The 20,964-nt window shown below is 49.1% G+C and overlaps 6 protein-coding genes across 6 annotated transcripts; 3 read left to right on the top strand and 3 right to left on the bottom strand.

Moving 5' to 3' along the window:
* Positions 1–108: 108 nt before the first annotated feature.
* On the top strand, positions 109–8,780 carry ONS95_013774 (uncharacterized protein; the record flags this gene model as incomplete). The annotated part of the gene is made up of 3 exons (XM_058507420.1): positions 109–7,072; positions 7,137–8,251; positions 8,382–8,780. The coding sequence occupies exons 1-3, from the start codon at positions 6,772–6,774 to the stop codon at positions 8,778–8,780; spliced, it is 1,815 nt and encodes a 604-aa protein (XP_058356589.1). The 5' UTR covers positions 109–6,771.
* On the bottom strand, positions 281–1,728 carry ONS95_013776 (uncharacterized protein; the record flags this gene model as incomplete). Its single annotated transcript, XM_058507422.1, has 2 exons — positions 281–658; positions 709–1,728. 2 exons carry the CDS (start codon positions 1,726–1,728, stop codon positions 281–283), a joined length of 1,398 nt encoding a protein of 465 aa, XP_058356591.1.
* ONS95_013775 (uncharacterized protein) lies at positions 3,733–5,791 on the bottom strand (the record flags this gene model as incomplete). The annotated part of the gene is made up of 5 exons (XM_058507421.1): positions 3,733–4,320; positions 4,412–4,941; positions 5,006–5,103; positions 5,209–5,428; positions 5,500–5,791. 5 exons carry the CDS (start codon positions 5,789–5,791, stop codon positions 3,733–3,735), a joined length of 1,728 nt encoding a protein of 575 aa, XP_058356590.1.
* Positions 8,781–9,146: 366 nt separating the features above from the next.
* ONS95_013773 (uncharacterized protein) lies at positions 9,147–11,756 on the bottom strand. Its single transcript, XM_058507419.1, has 3 exons — positions 11,446–11,756; positions 9,672–11,395; positions 9,147–9,602 (listed from the first exon to the last, which is right to left on the bottom strand). Exons 1-3 carry the CDS (start codon positions 11,645–11,647, stop codon positions 9,432–9,434), a joined length of 2,097 nt encoding a protein of 698 aa, XP_058356588.1. The 5' UTR covers positions 11,648–11,756; the 3' UTR covers positions 9,147–9,431.
* A 709-nt stretch (positions 11,757–12,465) lies between these two features.
* YPT52 (GTP-binding protein of the rab/ypt) lies at positions 12,466–13,336 on the top strand (the record flags this gene model as incomplete). Its single annotated transcript, XM_058507418.1, has 5 exons — positions 12,466–12,538; positions 12,590–12,609; positions 12,660–12,686; positions 12,741–12,932; positions 12,992–13,336. The coding sequence occupies 5 exons, from the start codon at positions 12,466–12,468 to the stop codon at positions 13,334–13,336; spliced, it is 657 nt and encodes a 218-aa protein (XP_058356587.1).
* Positions 13,337–13,796: 460 nt separating this feature from the next.
* On the top strand, positions 13,797–16,178 carry FCJ1 (Formation of crista junctions protein 1; the record flags this gene model as incomplete). The annotated part of the gene is made up of 3 exons (XM_058507417.1): positions 13,797–14,072; positions 14,146–16,041; positions 16,134–16,178. 3 exons carry the CDS (start codon positions 13,797–13,799, stop codon positions 16,176–16,178), a joined length of 2,217 nt encoding a protein of 738 aa, XP_058356586.1.
* Positions 16,179–20,964: the final 4,786 nt, after the last annotated feature.

The raw sequence follows: 20,964 nt of genomic DNA, 5'->3' as shown, positions 1-20,964 counted from the left end.
TCCCAAAACCAATAAAGTCATCAAACCTACGCGGAACGACTTACGACATCAGAAATATCGCCTGTTTCTCATCCGCGATCATTTACATGTAGTGCTGTCCGTGTTATGTCCTTGGCCAAGTATTGTGCATTGCGGTCTTTTACATATGTACAAGTCCTCTATATGCTGTACAATTTTCGCTTTGTTGTCTCTATGCAGCAGTTCCACGAACTTCTATTCTATAATACTCAAGCGAGCTATCTTTTCTTAGTCCAGCTGGATCTTCACCTGGCCCGGCTGTTCATGGCGGGCAGAACATGTCCGAGTTTTTGGAGGTCTTTCCATCCTCGAACGGGAACTTGGGCTTACCGCAGCGCGACTGCTTCGCAACCCAAGCGGCTATCCTTGTCTTATTCCAAGTACTTTGCCACGTCGTCCCATTATCTTCAAGATCGTGTTTCTCTCCAAATGTTATTGTCTTCGTCCCGAGCTTGCACTCCTCGCCGTTGAAGAGGGATTGCAAACAATGGCGGTCCCTCTCACATGCTCGAGTACACTCCAATGCAGTTTTGATGTTTGGCACAGTCTTACCATCTGACATATTGTCCCAGTTTTCAAGACTTCCTGGTATCATATCCCAGACTAGATCGGCGAACAGTTCCGAATACAGCACTGGCGCCTGAAAGCTTTGTTAGTTGTTGGAAGAACAGATTCCAGATCGAAACTTACGCTCTTATCACGCCTCCTATCCTCGAAGCCTCGCAGTCCATGTGCATCAGCAGCTGAAACATGATGGAGAGTCACGATTGGCTCGCACCAGTCGGTAGATCCGAACCGGATCGTTGATGGAGACTCCCCATTTATACTCGGCCATGCGTTCATCACAGGTATGCCAATGTCTTTGAACGCCTCGGCCAAGATGCCATCACCACAGCAGTTTCCAGCGATTCGGGAATCCCAACGAGCCGCCGTGCCATTATTTGCGACGACCAGGCTCTCTGTCGCAGCTCTCGAGATCAGAATCCCACTCCCACCATGAACAAATTGCAACTCCCCCAGGCAGGCCAATGATCCTAGCAACGACTTCTTGGAAGGGTCAAGCTTCCGGATCCAGGCCATGAAGCTGGGCCACAAAATATAGCTATCTGCATCGATATGGATGTACCAGTCTGCGCCAGGTCGAGCATTCCAGCTCTTCTCCACGATGTGGACATTCTTGTACTTGTCTAGAGACCAAGCTGCTAGTTGATCGTCGTGTTCGGGGTGCTTCATATCCTTGAGCAAGCTGACAACTTTGACAGGGTCCTGCAACTCCTGTTGCTTGCGGTAGATGTCGAAGTCCCGGTTCCCATCCTTGACACTAGGTGGGATTTGATCCAGCGCGTCGTTCAACTGATGATCTCCAACCTTCTGCGCCATATCTGAATACCACAAAACATTCTCCAGCGGAACACATCTCAGCATTGTTTTCAGCTGAACAGGAATCTTCTCAGCTGCCTCCGTAGCTCCAGTCTTGACAGTCACCACCAAACGATGTCCAAAATCCATCAATCCTCCACAGCCGCCATCTTCCTCAGCTCCATGGTTCGACCCTGCCTCCAAAGTATCCTTTACATTTTCCCATCGGTGAACCGAGGATTCCGAAAATGTCACCCGGAGCTGGATGATCGCCAGATATGTGATGGCAATTGCAATCACAACTCGGAAAGCCAAGGAGCGACCAGACGGCCGCGTCGCGATCTTCAACATTGAAAATCAATCATGAGTACAAACATCAATACATCCGAATCGAAAGAGCCCAAGAAAGAGTGTAAGAAGGTCCAAAAATATCAGACAGATATGCAAAATGAGGACGCCATGTGTTTATTAAAAGCTCAGAAGTCATGAACTAAAAAGCGGACCGCAAGCCCTGCTTCGAAAATCCGACCTGCATTGGCATAGGCTTTCTGATGACTTTTACCTTTTGTAAGTGTCCGACGGTCCGACTTAGTCAGGGGAAAGGGGAGAATGGCAAACCCGCAGGTGTGATTGGGGAGGTTGTGACTAGACTTTGAAGTACGTGCCGCTCTGCTGTCGGAGACCAGACCTGATAGGCTTGCATCTTCGTCTAAGCATTCCGAAAGACGAACCAGGCCACCTGGGCCAAGACCCATCCTCAGTAACTTTTTCGCCAGATACGAGCATAAGCTAGCCTGATTGGGCCGCAGGATGACATTCTTACTTTTCATGATACGAGTGCTTACTCTGTACTTTTGCATATGATTCGTATTGGGATCTTGCCTGCTCTCGAGCCTCGGACGGAGAACGTCCACTATTCAATACTTGATGAGAGGAACACTGGGTTTCTGACGGTTGTTCGGACGATCATCAATCATCAACTCGTACCAAACCATGCGGATTCTCTCCCTCCCACCCGCCTCGTGCAACACACCATTGCGGGCCACACGGCCAGAAACAAATACAGAATCCCAGAGTGGCAGGCGATAGATCATAAAGAGGAAGATAATCGTCCGCTCGCTTATTGTGGACTCCACTTCCGTATCTTACACCCCGCCACTAATTTGATCGAACGAAACAATGCAGAGGCCAGCCAATCTTGCCAAATAAAAGTCCAGCTCAGTCATAAATTGTCAATTTCCTCCAGCAGCGGGCAGAGAACCCGCTATCAGCAGCAACAATCAAACTGGGGTGGTCGGTGTTCGTATTATATGCATGTCTTTCCAGAGTGTCTCACCCTCATTTGATTTTCATGGCAGACTCCATTTGACGACACATGCTGCAAACGAACCACTCAAGCATTTTAGTGGACCACTATCGGTCTTAGTCTGGATCTGAGCGGATTATCTGTGCCAAGCAGACACGAGTAAATGCTCAACATGTGGCCTTGCTCATGAGTCGTGACCCCATCAATCTGAGGTGTCATATCTTCTTTTCTTTCAATCATGTTCCCTTACTGGGCCACTCCCTGCCAAGGGAATACAACTCACTGTGCATTATTTCTATCTAGACTTCAAATTGGCCTCAACAATTTTCAGATTTGATGCTTCACACTTCTCATTTCTCACTTCCCTTTCACTCAAACTGCTCTCCGCATTGTATGATCTTCTCATCTTGCACGCAATTTTGTCTTATGAACCACAATTCTCTTTCTCTTTCTAATTATCTACCAATCTATCCATTCATCTATCCGAACCTGTTTTTAAAAACCAAGATTCCGTATCTAATATCGTTGACTTTTTGGAGAGTGTCAGGTTCAGCGTTCGGTTGCTGAGCTGATCCCTGAACGCTGAGAGCCACAAAGTTTATGCCATCTCATCGTAATTTATGCTCGCGAATCGTACAAGCCAGTACGAATGCTGCTAGTGAGCAACCGAGGGAAAGAACTATCCAATTTACGTCAGTCTGAGTTCAAGATGGACATGCAACTATCTCATGTTTCCATTCTATCTATCTCCCTTCTTCCTCCATGAGGCTCGCACGGAGAGTATGCGACGTTATAAGAGAGAAAGAAGAGCCAGGAGCAGGGGTACAGGAGGGAAACGTACTATGGCTGTTCTCAATGCTCTTCACGTAACTGGCGATTACGATCTTGCGGATTGGTGGGGAGAGCGAGGCGATCGAGGAGACGTTTGATATTACTTGTTCGATTATCTGGAATTGAAGAGGGGATTTTAGTCGGTTGTGTTGACGGGTAAGCAAGTGAGGGGAGTAAGGTATGGATTGACGAGTGCTTTTTGATATCACCCCCTGGGCTCAGCAACATAATTTCAAGACGGGGCGCAAACCACCTGCAGCGAAGGAAAGAAAGATACTCGGAAGGAAATTTAAGGGAATGGGTAAGAACAAGGGCAAATGAGAGAAGATAGGAGTACTAACCGAAGCCTTCCCCTCCACCCCCCTCAACGCCTCCACCAACAACGCCCTCAAACTCGCAACCTGCACCGCACTCGCCCCCGCCACACCAACCACCATCCCCAACCCACTACACAAATACAACCCACTCGTCGCAACCGCCATCTCACTCTTCTCCACCCCGGCCGTCAAGCCAATAAACGTCGCACTAAACGCAATCCCCGTTCCAAATCCACCAGGGATAATCTCTAAACTCTCCCACCAACCCGTCTCGCCCTTCCAGCGGATGATGAGAATGAGGTAGCAAAGCGAGGAGGAGAGCGCGGCGAGTAGGGAGAGGGATTTGTAGTGTCCTGTGCGGGAGATGTAGAGGCCGGAGAGGAGCCCGCCGGCGGTGTTGCCGAGGACTGCTGGGAAGAGGTGCGAGCCGGCGGTGGTGTTGCTGCTGTTTTGGGTGGTGCGAAAGTAGAGGGGGATGGAGAACATCATCTAGAGAGGTTAGAGTGTTAGTTATTCGTTTCTCTCGAATCTGAGGGAGGGGATAGGGGATCAACGTCAAGAACAAGAGTTGGGAACTTACAGCTAGTTGCGCAGCTGCCTGTAAAAGAATAATCCCATACGCCGTCGCCACATCCCTCTTTACGATCAAACTTGGTGGAAAAACTGGCTCCAGCGCACCATACACCTCGAACACCACAAACAGTACCCCCAAAACAGCAGAAGCGGCTCCGAGCCCTACCACGATGGGATGACTCCATGGTAGTTCTTCACCACCAAGAGATAATGCCCCAAGCAGAGACACGATCGTTGAAGCGAGGAGAAGCGCTCCTACAAAATCTACGCGGTGGAGTTTAGAAGGCTGGCGTTGCCCTTGGGTGTTGGCTTTGGATTGTGCGGGAGGCCGAACAGCTGGCGAGGTGTGAGATGGGAGACGTAGAGTGATCAGAATGATAGCAAAGGTGATGATTGGACCTTGTCCGATGAAGGACCAGCGCCATCCGACAGTGTCTGCTAGGAAACCGCCCAGAGGACCGCCTATGCTTCGGCCGATTGTGGCGACGACATTGACATAGCTTCGCCACGAGGCGACCTGGATTAAGGGGACGAGGTCTATTTATTTTGTTAGATTGTGTTAGGCGAGAATGGGTGAAATGGGTAGAGCCGGATTACGTACCAGTAATCAAGATGGAGACGATGACCGTCATGCCTGCTGCTCCGAGACCAGCTATTACTCTCCCGGAAATGACTTGCGACATTGATTGTCCGATTCCGCTGTTTTGGTTAGCAAGCTTCTCTACATTTTCCACAGCAGTGCTGCGTTCTCCTCTCTATCCTCCTAGGACAAGCGAGAATAGGGCTAGAGAGACAAGGACACACCAGACCACACTCCCCACGGCAAACAGCACATAACTAACCAACAACACACTTTTCCTTCCATAAATATCACACAATTTGCCCGTGATGGGCTGGACGGCACAACTAGCTAGCGAATAACTGGTCGTCAACCAACTAGCTTCTGCTAATGCTCCAAATTCGGAGGAGATGGTGCCGTAAGTTGCCATGACAAGACTGCCGTCTGCGTTGGACATGAACACACCTGGGAGCTGTCAGATCGTGCACTTTGGAGAGCCAGAACAAATGAGAGGATGGAATCAAATGAGGAATTACCAATCATCAATAATGCAATGATAGCGAACACACTCTTTCCCTTCGGCTGGTCACCCACTTCTCCTCCATCGTCATCATCATCTCGATACCTCGACTCTCCTTCACCAGAGTTCGTTTCTGTGCTCTTATAATCCGGACCGTGTGCATACAGTAGTGATGTACGCTCTGAATATGTTTCAATTGATTCCGAAGAGTCCGATGAAGAGTCGAAATGTGATCGCGTGCTGCTGCTCGATTCTTGACGTGGCTTGGCATCTCGTTCCGGATCTGGGGAATAGTCTGCCATTGCCATCTATCTCCTGAAAGGCGAAAGGAAGACCGAATGAAATTATCCAAAATAAAATCCAGAACTCAGAATTCAAACTCAGAATCCTGAAAAGATCCAAGAATCCAGAAGAAGTTTTGAGGAAGGTCACAAGAGAATCCAGCGCAGGTTCCGGCCAAGTGATCAACTAGGAGCTACAGCATCTGACGCACGTAGCACGAATACTGCAAAGATAAAGGACTGGCCGCTATGAAGCCCCGAATAGTAGTTCAAGGTTGAACAGACAGGCCCAGAGTACGATAATAATTGAAGATGCTACCAAACAAATACCGTCTCGAGTGAAAAAGCTTGTACCTTTTTGTACCCCACGGTACCGAAAAGTTGTTCCCTCACATGCTGCAGCTGCAGCAAGGGCTTGACCTTATAAAAGAGCTCGCCTGCGCAAGGGTACAGTCATGAATGGTAACATATGACTCCCGGTGATGGATGTTGTAAGATGCTACCTATTCGGAATCGGTGGTGTAGATGGCGGAAAATGGATGGGTCAGCACGCAATTGCCGGCGGGTCTCGTTTCGCTTTGGGCGAACCCTGCCGTGGCGGATGGGATGCTTGCTCAAAGCTGATTGAGGGGTCCTTTCAACCCCACTACCAAACCGGCGAATCACTTTGACGGTGTTTCGACGTCAAATGCGGGCGGGCAATGTTTTTCGATGTTTCCCCTGGATGTTTTCAGCCATTCCATGCCTTGCCCACTTTTGCTGGGCTGGATCTTGCAGGTACAGGCGAGTTTGGATTGGATGGTCAAGGCGGACAAGGACAGGGACGGGACTTCTTGAAAGGTGGAGCCAGAGCGGGCTTGATGTCGTGATGGGACCGATATATCAAGATCCCTACCTCTTCGTCTATACATTTCCAACCTGATGTTGTTCTGGTTCCGCCTCAATACTTTTGCGAATCGACGCTTAAAGCTGAGCAAGACGACGAGAGTATTGGACATTAAGGCAATATGAAGATACATCTCGGTCTCATTTTAGCCATATCAACAGCGCTGTACGCTCTGGAACAGGCACCGTTAAATGGAAAGAAGGATGACAGACCAAATATCGTGGTTATTCTGACCGATGACCAAGATGTGCATCTTCATTCTTTAGATTACATGCCTCTGCTGAAGAAATACATCTCCGACGAAGGGACCTCATTCAAACGGCATTATTGCACAACGGCTATTTGCTGTCCGTCGAGAGTCACGTTATGGACTGGGAGAAATGCACATAATACCAATGTGACGGATGTGTTTCCTCCTTATGGTATTTCCTCATTTCAAATCTTGACATGTGTATACACTTCTGTGCAAGGCTAACTGGTAACCAGGTGGCTACCCCAAATTCGTCGCTCAAGGATTCAATGAGAACTGGCTTCCAGTCTGGCTCCAAGAAGCTGGATACAGTACTTACTACACCGGTAAACTATTTAACGCCCACACCGTCGAAAATTGGAACAGCCCTCGTCCAGCGGGCTGGACATCCTCAGATTTCCTCCTCGATCCCCACACCTACCAATACCTCAACGCAACCTTCCAGCGCAACTCCCACCCACCCGTTAGTCACCCAGGAGAATATAGCACCGACGTCCTCGCCTCCAAAGCCTATGGACTTCTCTCCGAAGGCGTCCACTCCAACAAACCTTTCTTCCTCACCATTGCCCCCATAGCTCCTCACTCGGACGTAAAGCCGTTCTCTACAATCCCAGGAAAAGACCACGAAGTCCACATGACAGCACCAATTCCAGCTGAACGCCACAAGCATCTCTTCCCCGACGCCAAAGTCCCCCGAACAGCGAACTTCAACCCCGATACCCCCAGCGGCGCCTCTTGGATCTCGAAACTCGCAAAACTAACACAAGAAGTCATCGCCTACAATGACGAGTTCTACCGCGCTAGATTACAGGCCTTACAAGCAGTCGATGAGATGGTCGAAGGCCTCGTGCAGAGACTTGCGGACTTTGGAGTGTTGGATAACACGTATATCATCTACTCCGCCGACAACGGCTATCACATCTCCCAGCATCGTCTAAATCCCGGCAAGGAGTGCGGGTTCGAAGAAGATATCAAAGTCCCGCTCATCATCCGCGGGCCTGGGATAGAATCCGGAGGGGTATCTGACCTCGTGACCGCACATACGGATCTTGCACCTACGATTCTCAAACTTGCTGAAGCGAAGACGGGATGGGATGGGTTAGACGGGCAACCGATTCCGTTGCGTAAGGAGGAGGTTGAGGATGCGGTGGAGGAGAGGGGCGAGCATGTTAACGTGGAGTTTTGGGGGAGAAGTATTCCTGAGGGGATATATCAGTTTTCGCTGGATGATGGGAAAGTGGTGGCCTATGGGTTGAATAATACGTATAAAGCGTTGAGAGTTATTGGAAAGGGGTATAATTTGTATTATGCGGTTTGGTGTACGAATGAGCATGAGTTGTATGATTTGAGCGTAAGTCACGTTTTCTCCTTCTACCCTTCCGGCTCCCAGGCGTCAACTACCTCCTCCCCATTCCACTGCTTTCCTCCTATCTCATATCCACCTCCATCCATTTTTAACTTAGTACTGACGCAAAACACAGACCGACCCCTCTCAAATCAACAACCTCTACCCCACTACCCACTCCTCCACCCTCTCCCCCAACTCCCCACCAATCCTTCACCTCCCCCTCCCAGTCCCCATCACAACCCTCATCCCCCGCCTCGACGCCCTCCTAATGGTCCTCAAGTCCTGCGCTGGGCCCACCTGCATCTCACCCTGGAGCGTGATCCACCCTGCTGGAAACGTCAAGACGCTAGCTGATGCGTTGGATGAGAGGTTTGATCGGTTTTATGGGAGGGTGTGGGGTAAGGATAATGAGAGGGAAAGGGTGGCGTTTAGTGCCTGTGAGTTGGGGTATATTGTGGGGAGTGAGGGGCCACAGGAAGGGAGGGTGTTTCGGGAGGAGGAGGACGAGGAGGATTGGGAGGGGGAGTTGTGATGCTAGGAGGGGGAAGGGAAAGGAAAGGAAGAGATTTGAGGGAGCTAAATTTGGGGGGAGTGGGAAAATTGTGTGAATACAAAGGCGATACTATACATATATAAGATTACGAATGATGAACAACAGGGGTACACCCACTGATATAAGTCCAACAGCACCCGAGTCCCAGTTGCTGAGTTCCTGCCCGATGTCTCGTCAAGCATACTAGTAATATTTGTGTTCACAAACTCACTTTTCTCTATACCTGACTCGTGCTCGCTTTGAAACTGTCATGCTGAGCTCAATGGGCGAGGTGAGAAATACACCTCTCGGGCAAAATAGCAGAGGAGCAGAGCGAAAGATAACAGAACACTCAGGCGATTGATATTTGAACTTAACAATTGTCGATTTATCATACAAACAATCCTGTATCTGTCATACGGTGAAAGCTATGGTCTATAGTATATCTGCTATTTCTTCCACTAACAAACTGTCGATTTCACCAACCCGATGATCTAGACACGTTCCGAGTTCCTGTCATGCCGTGCATTGCCGCTGCAGAATGCGTACTGTGCTGTGCTGTAGTGTGCTGAGTAGACAGAAAAAGACAATTGCAAAAGTAAAGGGAACAAAGTAGAAGATAGAGTCGCTACTGGATTGTGACCGACAGAATTATTCGATCCTCTTCTTCCCCTCCTCAGCATTCGTATAGCGTGCTGTACTGAGTCCTCTCTCGTGTCTGGCGACAAGACCACCGATAACTTTGTCTTTGCGGACGTTGTTGAAAGCGTCGTTGTAGCCTTCTGTTGCCCAGGGTCTGGGGTTGAGTTTCGGCCAGTTGACCTGTGCTTGTTAGCCTCTTTTCTTCCAACGTAGCATGCTAACAAGGTGAAGGGCAAAGTAGCAACTTACGTAGAGCATCCCATTACTGTATATGAAGTTCAAACACCACCCAGCAACCACAAACCAGAAGATTATGAAGATTCGTACGGGTAGAACGGCAGCGTCGGGGAGTCGACGAGTGAAGATCCCAACGAAAACAAAGAAAAGGGCGAAGGCCAGAATATATGGAATGGATTGGATGAGTAATGGTCTCCTATCCACGAAAACGCGGTTGGTGGCGGAATTTGGGAGGAAGTTTCCGAGGAAGAGGTCGAATGCATCTTGCTTTGGACCATCAGCGAAGTTGTTCTTCGCGTATCTCGTGATGGAGTTCTGGAGATCCTGAAGCGCACCAGCCTTAGTTCTTTGGCCTGTGCGTGTGAAATCTGTCTTGAGAGCTCCAGTTCCAGAGTAGGATTTCGAGACGACGTCGGCGTTGTCTGCCCAAAGCTTGCGGAAGAGAACCTCGAAAGCAGGATCGGCGGTTGTGAAGGTCTCGCCACGAGATAAGACGCCGAGATCTGCGAGTTGTCTGTTCAATGTAAATCGTGCAAGCATGCTCTGAACGACGTTGGTTCGGTCAAGGCAGTCCATGCAATTGGTTCGGACGACACTTGTTTGGTGGTTTCGCACATCGAGGCGGCCTTCCAGATCAGCTGGCATGTCTACACCACGGAAATATTGTTGCTGTTCTAGGGAATCGTGGAGACGGTCGAGCAGGAGCTGGGCTCGGTGCCACTGGAGGCCCTTCGTCTCGTTATGGAAGTCGAAGTATACGTAGTGTAATCGATCCATCTCTGATCTTCGACCGGACGGCTCGACAACATGGAATTTCTCATCTGATCGTTCGTCTTGCTGAGTTCCTTCTGCTGGTGCTGAAACCAGTAGTTTAACCATCTGCTCATAAGCCTCCTTAACTCTCACTTCTCTACCCTTCTGGTTTACCAGGTTGACCAAGAAATTGTCTCCGTACAGGCGGATCTGCTCTTCGAAATGAAGTCTGGCAGACTTCACTGCTGTCTCAACACCTCGAATTTGAAGTTTGGGGGTATAGTGCAGAGTATTGACCTCGGCCCAATACACTGGAACACTTCCTCTGGTCTGAACATAGGACATAATCTGCACTTCCTTCCCACCCGATCCTCCAACCTTTCCATTCTGCATTCCATTACCACCGGCAAAACCACCAAGTCCACTTGTGCTGTCATTCAAGATAATGATCTGCTCCGTCTCATTGAAGTTCGAGACATGTCCTTGCTCGTCAATTCCTCTCGAGAAGTATCTTGTGCCTGCACGGTGACGTGATCGCCGAGTAATCAGAACCATGGTCAACGGTGTTGATCTTATGCGCGTTGAAGCTATCTCCATCATTCCAAACATGACAGGTAGAATATATGGGTCGACTGCTGGTTGCTGCCCATGTTGATTTCGGGTTCCTGAGGATCTGAAATCAATCAGATCGGACTGAATGAACTTGTTCCAGAAAAAGCGGTCGTCAGCTCTCTTCCAGAAAGGAGCAGATTGATCGATTTGCGATTGACGCTGGAAGGTGTTTGTGATATCGAAAGAGTACGAAAAGTACATTGGCCCAGACTTAATAAAGGTCTTGAGGAGGGAGAGGTAGTTGTCTTCCTCTGGATCGTGGAGGGGTCGTTCACGGAGAGGAAGGAATTCCGTTGCAATGACTTTGTACACCATATGCCCTTTCAATCTACCCATCGGTTGTGCCTTTGTAATGACAATGATATATTTGTCTAGAAGTTATCAGCGACGTTTCCCTTCTTTCAGCCTCGGGGAAACGTACCCAATCGCAACTTAATCATTCCCAGTATGCCAGCAATACTTGACACTCTCTTTCCTCCCAATAAAGCCCCATCATTCAGACGTAGGTCACCAGTCGGACGGTCCACTACCAGTGTTGGCGCAGAAGGTGTTGAAGGTGATGTGAAGGCGTAATGCGACGCAGAAGCATGGACATTGATGTCCCGGAAAGGTAGGGAAGCCATGATTGTGAAAGTTGCAGAAGAGTGGCAGCTAGAGCTGGGTTGTATAATCTGCAAATCCCTTCATGCAATCATTGGATGTTGGTTGTTGGAGGGGGAGCTTCGAATTACTGGTTTGTTGTCTTCAAGCTCGAAGCCTTGTCCAACTTGAACAGGCGGCTATCAACAAGGGGTGGGGATAGCTTGAGGGTAAGTGATTCTTATCCGCACCCCTCTCAATAAGTCAATGAAAGGGTCAGATCCTTCGTCAAAACGCCTTTGTTATACATTCACAGATTGAGCCAAATGCAGAGTCTCTCCAGATATATAGGTAACAATGCTCCAGATGTCTTTTTCTTTGCTATCAGAACATCAGACATGCTGATGTTGTCTAATATCGACTAACCCTGCATCTTGTTGGCTTAAATAAGTCCTTGAACTTCACTAAAGTGCCTGACAATATATTCGGAGGCATCTAGACCCATATCGAATCCCAATCATTGAATTCCCGTTCATGTTGACTTCCATCCACTCAGAAGCTCTACGGTTGTGAATGAAAAGGCACCATATATTGATATCAGTTGTGGCTCTATCTGATTACGCAGTGTGGCTTGACCCCCATCACGTGGATTTACCCAAGCTTCCCCATTGCGGCGAGCCTTCCTTCCCACCCATCCAAACATTGTTACACGGAACTTGAGCACCTTCCAAACAGCACAACTTCACCTCCAACCCCTCGAAACTCGCCGGCTTATCTCACCACTTCGAGCTCGTCCGCCAGCTTCTTCACGCGATTCCCGAAACTCCTTTCATCTTCCGAATAGCCTCACCCTCGTTTCGACATGGCTACTCGAGGCCCAACAGGCACCCGCGGTGGGAACAACCGATTTGCGCAATTCAAGCTGGTGTTACTGGGTACGTGTTCTGTTCCTGCACCTTATGGACATCTGCTAACATGATCTGTAGGAGAGTCTGCGGTCGGAAAGGTACGTTGGTATATACTACCAGCCCGGCTTTAAAGCTAACAAGTGTACAGAGTTCGCTGGTACTCCGGTTCGTAAAGGTTAGTCGAGATGCATATCACTGATCTTTGACCAACAACTAACGATTTGTTTAGGATCAATTCGATGATTTCAGAGAGTCAACAATCGGCGCGGCCTTCCTTACCCAGACGATTTCCCTCGACGATAATACCACTGTGAAATTCGAGATATGGGACACCGCCGGACAAGAGAGATATAAGTCGCTTGCACCGATGTACTACAGAAATGCAAACTGCGCTGTTGTGGTTTACGATATTACACAAGCCGTAAGTATTCGTGCGGATGGTGGGACTATCTGGAGCTCTTGCTGACGTAGTTGGCACAGGCATCATTGGATAAGGCGAAGCAATGGGTGAAGGAACTTCAAAGACAGGCAAATGAAAACATCATCATTGCTCTCGCTGGAAACAAGCTCGATTTGGTTACTAGTCAACCCGACAAGCGTGCCATCAGCACAGCAGATGCCGAGGCATATGCAAAAGAGGCCGGACTTCTATTCTTCGAGACTTCGGCAAAGACATCAGAGAATGTCAGGGAACTATTCACATCGATCGCAAAGAAGCTTCCATTAGACCAGGCTGGCCCAAGGAATCCAAGATCTGGAGGACGAGGAGTAGAGTTGAAACCAGAGAACCCATCTACACAAGGACAAGGCCCTTGTGCATGTTAGAGAATCACAGTCGAGTTGTGGCGAAGGAAGCATACGGCCATGGCCAAGGGGGATTTCCACCATTCAGGTTTCGACGGTTACCACAGTCTACCGCCTTCTCATCGTCCTTCCCACGAAATTGTCAGGGTGCGATTGAGGTCCATAGATGAGGTTACTGGAACCATTTGCGACAGCAGTCTTTAATACCTTCATGTGTTTTAGTTTTTCGTAGCAGGGTTGGTTCGGCAGGATTTTCCTGCAAGGCGTGATGGTTTTCTCAGTTGAATCGTTCTGCAGCATTTTGGGTGTAAGATATGCAATAGAACACATTCAATGACATTATGGAAAGCGGATACTTATTAGCATCTTGAGAGTCCGATGATTCAATAACAAGGACCGAATTCTTGGAAAGAAATCAAAGCTCGCTAAATAACTTGTAATTGTATGAATGCTGCTGAGCGGCTTTTGAGTCGATAAATCAATGAAGATTGTCTTGGAGCTTCACCCACAGCCTTGCTGGGAAGGCGGCTGCATCATCGGCTTGGCACGAGCTTGTGAGCTCGCTCCAAAAGAATCCTGCCAACAACCACGCGCTGTCAACATCACAACCACAACAACTCTCTGTCGCTCAACGCAGCCCGTCATGCTGCGCGCTTCACTTCGGTCGTCGAGGGCCTTTGGTTACAAGTCCAATGTAGCCAGCGCCGGACGTCAATGGCAGGCGATACAGTCAACTCGGGTGTCTTCGGGAAGTGTTGTGAGAGCTCCCACTCCCCAAAAGAGATCAATTGAACATGGACAAGAGTACTGACGAAGTGTTCTATACGCAGAGAGGATATGCGGACGTGAATAAGTCTAGCATCGCAGATTCCAAGCCCAAAGTCCTTCCTGGATCTCGCAGCGACAGCACTTCCGAACCACTTCCCCCTGCGGCTGTTCCATCAACACTATACACACCACCTTCTGCGAAGACGGATACACCAGTTGGATCTACCATTATTCCTCCAAATGCGCCTGTAAGCAAGATAACGCCGGCAGCTACTACTCCTCCCCCGCCTCCTCCACCACCCAAACCGAAACGCAAATTCTTCCGGAAGTTCTTCACAACTATCTTCCTTCTCTCGTCCCTTGGATTTGCTGGTGGTGTATACTATAGCAGAGTAAATGACAATTTCCACGACTTCTTCACCGAGTTCGTGCCATTTGGAGAAGAGGCAGTTCTGTATTTTGAGGAGAGGGAGTTCCGCAAGCGATTCCCAAAGATCGCAGGCCGTGCTGGATCCCCTCCTAGGGATACTGGAGAGTCAATCAAAATCCCAAGTCAAAGCGGGGTTTCCTGGAGGGTTGCTGAAGATTCAAAGGCCCCTGCTGGGAGACATGCCAATGCTACGAAGCCTGATGTACCAAAGCCGAAGGAAGCTTTGAAGACTCCTCAAGAGGCAAAGTCGGCGGAGAAGGTCAAGGCTGTCGAGGCTGTAAAGAAGGAAGCTGATCCACCAGCTCCCAAAGCTGTTTTGCCAACAAAGGTGCCAGAGCCACAAGCTGCAACCAAGCCTGAACAACCGATTATTGCAGAACCAACTAAATCAGCAAATGGAGTTCCATTCACTCCCCCTGAAGTCGATCAACCATCGAAGTTCCCTCCTGAGATCACTCGAATTGATCCAATCAATGTGCAGGATGCAAAGGAACCTCTCGTCCAGGACCTAGTTAAGATCATCAACGATATTATCACGGTTGTGAATGCCGATAGCGCCGATTCAAAATTCTCGGGGGCTATTGGAAAAGCCAAGCAGGAAATCAATAAAGTTGGATCAAAGATTAAAGCATTGAAGGATGCTGCTGAGAAGGAGGCCGAGGCTAAGATCAAGTCTGAAAAGGAAGACTTTGATCGAGCTGCAAAGGAGCTCATCCGAAGAGTCGAAGCTGAGATGCAGGCTCAACAATCACAGTGGCAAGAAGAATACCAGACTGAGCGGGAGAAAATCCAGCAAAACTACGAGCAAAAGCTGAAGGCCGAGGTGGAATCCGCAAATGAGGTCAATGAGCAGCGTCTCCGCAATGGCCTGCTCGAGCAAGCTGTGGAGATGAAGCGCAAATTCATGGAGGAGCTCGAACAGAGAGTCGAGGAGGAACGCAACGGCCGCCTTGGCAAGCTTTCCGATCTCACTAACACTGTTAACGAACTTGAGAAGCTGACCACCGACTGGAACTCTGTCGTGGATGCAAACTTGAAAACCCAGCACCTCCATGTCGCAGTTGAGGCCGTCCGTGCCAATCTTGAGAAGAGCCAAATTCCCCGACCTTTCATCAAAGAACTCGCTGCTTTGAAGGAAATTGCTTCAGATGATGCTGTAGTCAACGCCGCCATTGCATCCATCAACCCCACCGCCTACCAAAAGGGCATCCCATCCTCTGCACAGCTCATCGACCGTTTCCGCCGTGTAGCTGGTGAGGTTCGCAAGGCTGCTCTTCTCCCTGAAGACGCCGGTGTTGCCAGTCACGCCTCTAGCTACGTCCTGAGCAAGCTTCTGTTCAAGAAGAAGGGTCTTGCTACTGGTGACGATGTGGAGAGCATCTTGACCCGAACAGAGACTTTCCTTGAGGAGGGTGATCTGGATGCTGCTGCTAGAGAGATGAATGGTCTGCAGGGGTGGGCGAAGACTTTGAGTAGAGATTGGTTGGGTGAGGTTAGGAAGGTGTTGGAGGTGCAGCAGGCTTTGGATGTAAGTTTATATTCGCAAATTTGGTTCTCTCCTCCCTCTTCCGCTAACGGCTTGCCACTTCATTGTTGAAACATTATGCTAACTATGCACAGGTGATTGCCACCGAAGCCCGTCTGCAAAGTTTGAGAGTCGAATAGAAGCGCAATACCTTTCCTTTCCTTTGTACATGCATGAACGGGGAAGTGAATTGAACAGAGACGTGGGGAGTGAGAAGTAAGACAATCAGTCTAGATAGCTGCTCACTGCGGCGGCTGGACTTTGTATGAGATACAAAAATAGACATGTAACTTTATTCTGCATGTTTTGTTTGTTGATTCCAGTTGTGATTTACCTGCTTGATGTTCGCGCGTTGAGCTTGTTCTTGTTCTTATTTACAGTTATGAAAGTTGTCAGGTAATTGTTGAGGTTGTGCAGAGGAGGCAGTAAGTGACATCTGAGTGGCAGTTTGCGAGTTCATTGCTGCCTATTTTGTTTGACTTTGGGACAGGTATCGATAGTGTGCTTTGCTTCTGGATGGATGCACTGAAGCGTAACGGGAGAGAAGTCGGATTTGAAGTGGCAAGCGCCAACAACAGTAACGCTCTGGAATCGAACATTTTCATTGACCATCTTGCTCTGATCATTTGTTTCATTACCCATCTACCAAAATTGTGTCTCTGTATCTATCTCGTCTTCTGGCAGAGTAATTCCTGCCCTTCTTTCCATCTACTTGTGCTATCTGCTCAAAATACTTGCTGCCTACCTACGTATGTACCTTCCACCTACCTAATCGCAGTATTTCTATACCAAGTATCTATCCGCCGCTTTTTCAAGGTGTTCATTTGTTCGTGTAGCATGTGCTGGTTATTGGGAAAGGTAGTATGCTGCGGGGAGTGAGGGACGAAGTATGGAGATGGATGGCTAAGGTAGGACCTGCAAGGTTTTGCTGTTATAAGTTTAGGGGACGCTTTTGAAATTGCCTACTTGGTGAGTCAGTCGGAGTCTGAATGGTTATCGGATCCTGCTATAGGACGGAGTGTCGTTGGCTTGGGTACCCACAGGAGAGCGTCGTGGATTGTGGGTAATTGTCTGGAGAAGAACTGCGGAGAACATCGGATCGGGGGAGGGGTTGAGGACGGGATGATGGTGGCATGGAGAGCTTCACTGTAGAAGTGGCAAGTCGTGCAGTGTATTCGGTGGAAACCTTTTATAAGGGTGCTCAAGGACTTTTAACGAAGACGGTTCTGCTCAGAATGTATCGATGGGGTGATGCTGGCAAAGTTGCTGGGGACGTTACAATTGCTGAGGGGATGTCTGCGAGATCATGGATCTTTCTGTTTGGGGGGTGACAAGCATGTTAAACTTTCTTTTAGGGAGAAGATTTAAGTGGTGATAGATAACTTGACTGCGGACAGCGGAACCTATGATTTCGGGGTTGCTTTGTTCGGAGCTGTAGATCGAATTTGTGTTTGGGTGATGTGTGTCGCTGCGATGTTACTGTCAGGGGAGAATCCAGGTCTTTGATGAGGATGGTTTGCGTGTGCAAGTTGTTGTGCTTGCGGCTTTGCTTAATTGGTCTGTTCGAAGAAAAAGGTTGGAGTTGTGGCATGGAACAGAGTGTTGTTAACAGTGCCGGCATAGCTGGGACTAGCTTTTGGAGGAGATATCCACGAGGTTATGGACATTGTTGAGGCTGGGTACTACGATCGCTAGCTGTTGAATTCCGATATCGTGCTATAATTCGATCGAGACACAGAACGTTCCTGTCATTTACGTGGCGGGGGGTTCGCAAGGAAGCTGTTGAGTGGTGATGGATGAGACATTGTTGGCCGTGAGTTTTAGTTTGGCCGGTAATTGATATTGGGTGATATGCACGATCGAAAGCTGGTGGTAGTTGTTCGGAAGAGAAATGCATAGAATTTTGGGACGCTGCATTTGGATTGTTTGACTAAACTTGCAATGATTGATTCGCGAGTCTCGAGGAATCAATGGTCTGTCATGTTGGTGGTCAAAACAGTATCTCCAATGTCACAAGCATTGCTTGAGCTCTGCGTGGAAGAAGGCAGAGAAATTTGGATTGAAATGGTGCTACCCGAAGTGAACTGGCTATTGATAATAGCTGGATTTGACTTCTGCCGACAGTCGTATTTTGGGTTTTGTGTGCCCAACGGTCGTGCCGAAGGATTGCAGCTTCGGTCTTACTCGCTATTCGCAACCCGCGGAAAATGTTCCATTTTGCAAAGCTCTATTAGATTTGGCTGCTAGAATGATCACCTTACTGGCTGTCGCTACTTTTACTCCAACGAACTGTCTGGGAGTACTCTGTGATCGCCGAGAATCGAATGCAGGTGTAAGATAATAGAGTTCCTTACCAGGAGGGGTTTAGCTCGAGTCCGACCGAAGCTGTACGCCCGCGAGATGACAAGTGAAGGCATGTTGAGGAAATGTACAGCGCTCAGAAAAGCGAGGGGCTGAATTAATGATAAAGAGTACAGAATCTGGTAGCCATTCTCGGCTCGGGCTCATTTCCTACAGCCATGACAACAATGAGAGGATTTGAGGGAGTTGTGGTCTCAGAGGCTATTTCGCGTGACGGGGTACTTTTGTTTCCGCCTCCTCACCATGCCAAGAGCGGCGAAGTTGAAGTTATCCGAGTCAGGAAGGAGAATTGTTATATCAGCACGACTTTGGAGAGAGCAAAGTCAATTCCCGAAAATGGAAGCCCGGTATGTAAGACACGTTTAGATTCTTGGTATGGAACCATTTAATGTCATGTGCGTCTACCGTGCCGCTTTGTGCAGTGGATGCAGTGGAAGCTATCTGCGGACCAAAGTCGATTGGAAGGCGTGGTCGTGGGCTTCCGACTTGGCAGTTGGATGTTGATCGCGTGTGGTTTGTATGATTGTGGCGGCAAATGGGATCAATCTCTGGTTTTCCTCGAGGATCTCGGTCTTTTCTGGAAGGAGGTGAGCAGTCACCCGCCTCGTCAGTCGATCCGGATACATATCTGATTCTGGGAAAGCCATGTTCAGATCGAGTGGCTTGCATCCGTCGCGAATCTCAGCCACTCAGGGAGCGGATCGCTGGACGATTGATCAGGGAGAAGCGACACTGCAGACTGCTTCAAGTCTGCTCGTAATGGATCTACCTTGGATGCGCAAGTCAACTGCGCGTGTCGTGATACAGCATAACCTTCATTGGCTGTGGGAACATGAGAATATGGCCAGCCTCTCCGCAGACGGAAGGTTGGTACGACATCGTGCTGAGACGCAATATCACCTTAGACTCATGAGATGAAAGAGTGAGGTGATGAGAACTCAGAGGACAGTGCCGCAACAGGAAAGCCTACCCAATCTGGCGGATAGCGGCCTCGGCTAACATCCCGACAGTCAACAAGTCGTTGGAATCTTTCGTAACCTTGATCCCAATATCGACGGGCCTAGTGCAAGTAAAAGAAGCTATATTTTCTTTGCTCCGACATTAGCAAAGCTTGCCACGAGGCTTTCCATGAAGGCTTCATTTGCCAGGGGGCTGCAATTGGAAGGAGGTAACCTCACCGTGTTTCTCGCTCGCTTATTAGTCACTACCCGAGGAAGCGGCGATAGAAGGGGGCAGAGGCAGACACTTCCCCAACCACTTGTTTTCATTCTGCCCATGGTTTGTCGTCTTCGCCGAATGTCAACAAACGTAACGCGAGGCGCGATATCTTATTTTGTCGGGGCTTACTCACATTTTGCGACGTTCCTTTTCTTTTTGTAGAACATCAGTATTTCGGAGGAACCGCTCTGAACCTTTCGCAAGGAACACCCTAGATACATGCTCACCTGCATGGGCAGTTCTTCCGGCGCCCCATCTTACCCAAGAACATGGTTCTCCAAGAATATCCACAACCTGGCCCCGACTGTTCGAGAACCAAGCACCAGCCAATATATACTCGGTGTTCTGATCCTTGTCTGGATAGGCTCATTTCCAGGATACGATCCTTCCACCCTGCTGAGAACAGGGCCCAAGGATCTCGAAGAATGCTTGCTCGCTTCCAAGCAGTCAGCTCTACTCGGCAAATCGCATGGCTGGCATCGGAGTTGCTGAAGTTGCACTGAACTGCGACACCTACTGGTTCGATGTCGTATCATCGTTATCTGAGGCACAGCAAAGTTCACAACAATAATGTCCCGAGGCGTGGCAAAGATTGTGGCAAGCAGATATAGAGCGCGGAATATTAAGCAAAATCTGTCATGTGCAAAGGCGGGTCATGGAGAAGTCTTATCTGCCATTTCGCGACACCAGTCAGAGCTTCTCTTGCCTCGGCGACTAGGATATAGCCCGCTACTTTTGGCATACGCTCCGATCTCCAGCCAGTCTTGGAAGCAGACAAGCAAGCATCAAGATTGTAGCTCTGTTTCTTTTAATATGTGGAATATTGCAGGGTACTCGATCGTGATGATGGGCTGAACGAATCAATGTGTGCTGCCGACGGTGAAACACCCTTGCACTGGAGCTGAAGCGGGGGTGAAAAACGGCTGGTCCAGTAACAAGAAGTGCCACAACGCCTTCCACAACGTTGTGAGAGCTTAATTACCTTGGCGGCCAAACTCGGAAGGTAGTTTTGTTGGTCGAGGAGGGAAACGAATGTTCGAAAGAACGTCGAGAAGCCCAATCGCTCTTTTGTAGCCACTCATCGCGATTGTGGCGAGTTCTTGGCAGTTGGTTCCAGTTGAACGAGGCAGGTCGGCGCTGGGATGAGGGATGCAAGTGGCTGGTCAAGCACTACAGGGCAGAAGAAGGCGAGTGCTCGAGTGCAGATAGCGCAAAGATCGCTGTCCTGAACTCTCGTGTGACGGTAGGGATTCTGCTTGGCAGTTCCATTCAGGCAGGTGGAATAGTCGTGATAAGGCGATAGAGGACCACTGGCGCCAAGGAAGGATGCAACAATCTATCTGATCC

Source organism: Cadophora gregata (genome assembly GCF_030347475.1).
Source record: "Cadophora gregata isolate MNR1 chromosome Unknown scaffold_8, whole genome shotgun sequence".
NCBI lineage: Eukaryota > Fungi > Ascomycota > Leotiomycetes > Helotiales > Ploettnerulaceae > Cadophora > Cadophora gregata.
The sequence above is the reverse complement of the archived record's forward strand: the minus strand, read 5'-3'. Positions and strand labels throughout refer to the sequence as shown.

Coding starts and splice junctions, on each gene's coding strand:
- ONS95_013773 (XM_058507419.1), bottom strand. CDS start 11,647: ATGGCTTCCCTACCTTTCCGGGACATCAATGTCCATGCTTCTGCGTCG. Junction 11,396..11,445: donor AATGATTAAGTTGCGATTGG/GTACGTTTCCCC, acceptor GATAACTTCTAG/ACAAATATATCATTGTCATT. Junction 9,603..9,671: donor ACAGTAATGGGATGCTCTAC/GTAAGTTGCTAC, acceptor TAACAAGCACAG/GTCAACTGGCCGAAACTCAA.